General features: G+C 44.6%; 2 protein-coding genes across 4 annotated transcripts in view; one reads left to right on the forward strand and one right to left on the reverse strand.

The window, feature by feature from the left end:
* Positions 1-4,811, forward strand: part of LOC119075466 (multidrug resistance protein homolog 65) — a 20,823-nt gene extending 16,012 nt beyond the window's left edge. The window contains exons 9-22 of one of the 3 annotated variants that reach the window (XM_037181913.1): positions 560-726; positions 792-850; positions 961-1,395; positions 1,463-1,526; positions 1,696-1,904; positions 1,963-2,108; positions 2,142-2,210; positions 2,263-2,602; positions 2,732-2,758; positions 2,821-2,908; positions 2,975-3,123; positions 3,185-4,049; positions 4,304-4,499; positions 4,569-4,796. In XM_037181913.1, coding sequence (XP_037037808.1) covers positions 560-726; positions 792-850; positions 961-1,395; positions 1,463-1,526; positions 1,696-1,904; positions 1,963-2,108; positions 2,142-2,210; positions 2,263-2,602; positions 2,732-2,758; positions 2,821-2,908; positions 2,975-3,123; positions 3,185-4,049; positions 4,304-4,499; positions 4,569-4,720 — 2,966 coding nt within the window. In that variant the 3' untranslated portion in view covers positions 4,721-4,796. Of the gene's footprint in view, positions 1-559; positions 727-791; positions 851-960; positions 1,396-1,462; positions 1,527-1,695; positions 1,905-1,962; positions 2,211-2,262; positions 2,603-2,731; positions 2,759-2,820; positions 2,909-2,971; positions 3,124-3,184; positions 4,050-4,303; positions 4,500-4,568 lie in introns of all 3 variants that reach the window. The other 2 variants (XM_037181910.1, XM_037181911.1) reach the window with 2 other exon arrangements.
* A 51-nt stretch (positions 4,812-4,862) lies between these two features.
* Positions 4,863-5,610, reverse strand: LOC119075472 (inducible metalloproteinase inhibitor protein-like). Its single transcript, XM_037181921.1, has 2 exons — positions 5,280-5,610; positions 4,863-5,223 (listed from the first exon to the last, which is right to left on the reverse strand). The coding sequence occupies exons 1-2, from the start codon at positions 5,566-5,568 to the stop codon at positions 4,994-4,996; spliced, it is 519 nt and encodes a 172-aa protein (XP_037037816.1). The 5' UTR covers positions 5,569-5,610; the 3' UTR covers positions 4,863-4,993.
* Between the last annotated feature and the right edge of the window lie 390 nt (positions 5,611-6,000).

The following is a 6,000-nucleotide window of genomic DNA, read 5'->3' on the forward strand; positions in this document are numbered from 1 at the left end:
ATCTCACTCAACTAGAGATTCGATATATGTCCAAAGTTCAAAGCTGACGGTCAATGGATTTCACCAAAGCATCTAGCATTGTAATAGATGATTTGCTGTGCTACCATTAGTACCATTAATGGTATTTTTAACCAACCAAATATCATATTTAAAATATGCTATGACAATGCTAGGTACTTTGATCTCCTTTTCTATCACTTCAGATGTTAACATCGGGCTACTTAACTCAAACCGATTACTAAATTCGCTGAAAATTTCACTATTCCGCCACCATCACCACCTTCGTGATCAACTCAGAACCTTGTAAAACTTAAGGGAAGGTCACACAGATCGCCATTTTATTACATAGGCGGGAACACACCCTTTACATACAATGAAATCCACAAAAATTTTATATTTTTGGCCTGGGTGAATTTTTAGTATGGAAGAATCGGCGTCACCTTCGTATTATAATCTGCGTGACTTCCCCAAAGCGTACAGCCTCTAAAACATATCACTCTCCATAGTTGACTCGACTGTCACGAGTGATATTGATATTTTTCCTAATATTTTACCAAAGCACAAAAGTCCGGAATCCGCAAAGGATTGGCATCCGGGATCGGCGAGGGCATCATGCGTTTCATGTTTTACGCTATGAATTCGCTGGCATACTGGTACGGAGTGTCGTTGGTGCTGGCCGACCGAGACAAAATTGAAAAGGAGTACACACCGGCGGTCCTGATGATCGTAAATAAATTTTCCTTTTGAAAATGGAATTCTAGGTCATTGAGACAGAATATTTTGCTTGCTAGACATTTTTCGGGCTGATTGTTGGAGCGGAAAATATATCCAGAAGTGCGCCATTTTTGGAGTTAGTAACTGTCATTCAGGACAATGATAACAGAGGGCGTTGCGAACTGCTGTGCCTGAGTTATCATTTCTCTGTTTTTCATCTTGAAATTCAAATTGCTATTTTGTCAGATGTTTTGCAATGGCACGTGGAGCGGCCGCCACCATTTTCAAAGTCATTGACCGAAAATCAAACATCGATCCAATGTCCGGCGACGGAAAGATGATCAATTATGGTGTCAAAGGAGACATCGAATTTCAGGACGTCGGATTCCATTATCCATCCCGTACGGATGTGCAAATTTTGGATCATCTGAGCGCCCGGTTTACAAGCGGTCAAACGGTTGCATTGGTCGGTAGCAGCGGAAACGGAAAGTCTACGTGCCTGCAATTATTGCAACGATTTTATGATCCGACGTTCGGTCGAGTTCTGATCGATGGTCAGGACATTAGAAGTTTCAACATTTCATGGCTGCGTTCGAAGATGGCGTTCGTCGGCCAAGAGCCGGCACTATTTGCAACGACTATTGAGGAAAACATTCGTTATGGAAAGCCGGATGCCAGCAGGTTCTGTATTGAAATATTCAAGCGGGGATTCCCCAACCTAATTCCTTTGTTTGCTGCACGTTTTCAGAAAAGAAATCGAAGAATCAGCCAAAATGTCCGGGGCACACGACTTTATCGTGAAACTGCAAGATGTAAATTGGAAGCTTGTACCTTGAGAGGGTGTGCGTTTCTTAGTGATCGAAATGGGGAAATCAACGCTCGGGTTAGCCCTAATCCTTTTCGATCGGAGGAACTCGTGGCCTATCTCTATAGTCGATCCAGCACTGTAACTCACCCAATCTTCTACTTCATCTTTTGCAGGGCTATCAAACCTTAGTGGGAGAAAGAGGATGTCAACTGTCCGGTGGTCAAAAGCAACGCATTGCCATTTCCCGAGCATTGATACAGAATCCGACCATTCTGCTGCTCGACGAAGCAACGTCAGCATTGGATACAGATACTGAACGGCTGGTGCAGGACGCATTGGACAAGGCAAGCAAAGGACGAACAACAATCGTCGTGTCTCACAGGTCATCTAATTTTGCTTGGCCCTTCCGATTTGACTGACCAATTCGAAATTCCGTTTAGGCTGTCGGCTATCCGGAATGCAGACCGAATATTGTTCATTGAGAAGGGGAAAATAGTCGAAGATGGAACGCACGACGAATTGATTAAATTGCAAGGATCCTACTACAATATGATGCGCTCGAATAACATGGACAGCGACAGCATTCTGCAAAACACTCTGGACGCTGACAATGTGAATTTGCCGAGCAGCAAATTGGTACAAAAACAAATGTTTGCTGAAAGTCAGCAAATCCAGGACAGCCAAACCGGTAATAAATGGTCTTGACCTTTGGAAGACTTTTTTTTGAACATTTCATTCAGCTATGGCAGCCGAAGCCGTCGTAGTACTCGACACGCCGCCGGAGCGTATCCACCACGGAGCCGTCTTTAAACGAATTTTACTGATCGCTAGACCGGAATGGTTTTTCCTTTTCCTTGCATTCATATGTGCTCTAATAATCGGTGCTTCCATACCGGCCTTTTCCATACTATTCGGAGAGTTTTACGGAGCACTAGCCACAGCGGATCCCAAAGTAGCCACAGAAACTACCAACTCACTTTGTGTGGCGTTTTTGGTACTCGGAATTTTAATTGGTGTTGCGGCAATTATCCAAACGTACATGTTCAACATGGCTGGTGTTTATCTGACCACAAGAATTCGGTGAGTAAGCCGAAACCTTGACGAGGATCCCTGGGCACTGACGCATGTCCGAGATTACTTTTTCTTGCTATTCGATTCTTGCACAGACGCTGGAACCGGACACAATAACATTTGTTTTCTTTTACGCAGGGCACGAGTCTTCGGTGCAATGATCAGGTGATTGTTATAACCCCCTCATGCTGGAAGGATTATCAGTTGAAAATGTTTCCTTCTTTTAGACAAGACATGGCCTGGTTCGACGATTCGAATAACTCTGTTGGTGCACTATCAGTACGATTGACTAGCGATGCTGCGACCGTACAAGGGGTTTGTTAATTGAAGTCAAAGGGCGACTGCAATTTCAATTGTTCTCCTTCTCTGTATAATTTTAAGGCCATCGGCTATCCCTTGAGCGGTATGATTCAGTCGGTTGCAACGTTCGTTTTTGGTGTCAGCGTTGCATTTGCTTACATCTGGAAAATGGCACTGGTTATCCTTCCCACTGCTCCGCTGGTCATTTTTTCCGTACTCTTCGAAGGAAAGTGAGTGCTTGGTACAATTTGACCAGACCATTCGAATTGGACAAAAAACCTCTTTTTTCAGATACATGGCCAACACAGCAGAGGTGGAAAGGAGGGGAATCGAAGAGATTGCGAAACTAGCCACCGAGGCAATATCGAACATTCGAACGGTGGCCAGCCTGCGACAGGAACCACATATTATAGCGCGATACTGCACACAAATAGCAAAAGTGGAACGAACAATTCGCAGGAAGCTTTCAATGCGTGGTCTTGTCAATTCGCTGGGACAATCGATTCCCTTCTTCGGATATTCTCTTGCTCTTTACTACGGAGGTCGGTTGGTCGCTGAAGAAGGCGTTCCCTTCCAAAATATCATCAAAGTGTCTGAGTCTTTACTGTACGGCACTATGATGTTGGGTCAATCGTTAGCCTTTGCTCCGGCTTTCACCGCAGCATTTGCGGCAGGCCATCGGCTGTTCCAAATCGTTGACCGAGAATCGAGAATTAGATCTCCGGGAATCTTCAACCTTAACCGCAAACCGGACAAAGGAAGCAACGCCAAATTCGAGCAGATCAACTTCAATTATCCCACCAGGCCGAACATGAAAATTCTGCAGAACATTAACCTGGACGTACCGGAAGGAAAGACCGTGGCATTGGTTGGTCCATCGGGCTGTGGAAAATCCACATGCATTCAACTGTTGCAGCGACTGTATGACCCAGACAATGGTCGTATCTATCTCGGACTCGATGAGATTTCCAGGGATATTGCACTGCCTGAGCTCAGATCGAAATTGAGTATCGTCTCGCAGGAACCGATTTTGTTTGACCGAACCATTGCCGAAAACATTGCGTACGGCGACAACTCGCGAGCGATCGACATGAGTGACGTTATTGACGCGGCAAAGACAGCCAACATTCACGACTTCATCGTTTCACTGCCAATGGTAATGGGGTTGGTGGCACAGCGACCCACTTTTAACTGTCCCTGTCGCAGCTCTGATTTTGAGGCCAGTGAAACTATATCATTGTCGGGCATAAACGCTGTCAATCACTGAAGTCTTTAAGAGTCAGAGGTGCAACGGGAGTTGCTAGAAAACGGGAAAAGTGGGAAAATTCGCTTGGTTTCTCGCCAACAGCTTCTTTTCCCGCACCTCCCTCAGTTCGTCCCGAGTAATTTTATTTTTAAATTCTTCTGCAGGGCTACGAAACAAAACTGGGATCAAAGGGAACTCAACTATCGGGTGGTCAGAAACAAAGGGTTTCCATCGCGAGAGCTCTTGTCCGCAATCCCAAAGTACTGCTACTGGACGAAGCCACTTCGGCATTGGACATTGCTAGCGAAAAGGTCGTTCAAACTGCATTGGATATCGCTCGAACTGGCAGGACGTGTCTCGGTATGTTGCGCTGTCCACTGTTTAATTAACACTCTCTAACTCTGTCCACCGTTCTCATCTTTCTGCCAGTGATTGCACATCGATTGTCCACCATTCAAAATGCGGATCTGATTTGTGTCATTCAAAATGGCGCCGTATGCGAACAGGGTACGCACAATCAGCTAATGGCATTGGGTGGACTGTATTCCAGGCTATATTCGATGCAACCGAGTGTGGAATAAATAAGGGAGATCGGACTCAACATTCAACAAATTATCAAGCTTCTTATTTTGTGACTATTTTGCAAATAAAAATTCGCGAAAAAATGTTGGAGCGGAGTTCTTTACTGCCACCTCAGCGAATATAAAAACAAACGCAGCGGCTGTGCTGATAGTTTTATTGTGTCAATTCAAAGGAATGATAACAGATGGCGTTATCCTCATCAATAGCAACGCCATCTGGTTATACTCTCTGTGAACAACATTACCACCTCACACTACAATCCTAAAATTTCACTATTCTGCGCACGATCGTGGATACCTAACTTTCTGCAGACATTTTCTCGAACAAATCGGAACACAAGGCCCACCGCCTTCAATGCGAGCATATCCTCTCTTACAGAAACAGTCGTTGATCGGTAGCAACGACAGCAACTGACACGGACCGGTTAACGTTGTTTCGCAAAGTGTTTGACAATCGTACGTACCCTCAACGTACTCTTCGTTGGGCCGCAATGCACAATTCTCTGAAGATGTTTCATGTTAGTCGTCGGAACACTCAACCAATTTTCAACTCACAAACCTTTCGATGCTGGATATCGCAGCACACATTGTGCACTGTCAATCTGGACACATCGACCCTGTTCACCAAGTCTTGCATAGCCCTTAACGCAATCGCATCCGGTGATAGCCATCTTATTGACGATTGTACATCGTTGGCCGTAATTCTCGCACAAATTTCCGCAAGGACTTATATTGTCGCTGTACACTTCGTTGACTCGGTCGCATTTCATTGGCGGCACGGGATCAAAGGCATGTGACACGAACAGACAATACAAAACGGTTAGCAGCAACACGTAGAACTTCATCATATCCTCACAATCGAAGACACTTGATTCAACTGAAATGGTTTGGAAAAATTTTCCGCAATTTATTTATAAACACGACCGGTTCATGCAGCATATTGAGTTTAACCTATTTGCGTTGAACAAATAAAAATGTTTTCGCAATATCGAAAACTGTCTCAGTCAGTTATTTGATCAGTTGGAAATGGGGTTTGCGAAGTTCTTTTGTTTACTAACAGGCAGTCGACAACAAGGAGGTTAAATGTGGAAATGGGAAATTGCGCTGTGCGCTACACAATAGTATTCGAAGTCGATAGCCCTCTGATCCCTGACGATTTTACATGCATTTTTTCACAGAGAGGTGAAAAGTTGGCGACTGGGACGTCGCCAACTTTTCATCTCTCTGATTTTTCACGAACTCTGTACTCATCTTTAAAAAAAAATCTGTTCTTGTGCCTG

This window comes from Bradysia coprophila, unplaced genomic scaffold (genome assembly GCF_014529535.1).
Source record: "Bradysia coprophila strain Holo2 unplaced genomic scaffold, BU_Bcop_v1 contig_211, whole genome shotgun sequence".
NCBI classification, from domain to species: Eukaryota; Metazoa; Arthropoda; class Insecta; order Diptera; family Sciaridae; genus Bradysia; species Bradysia coprophila.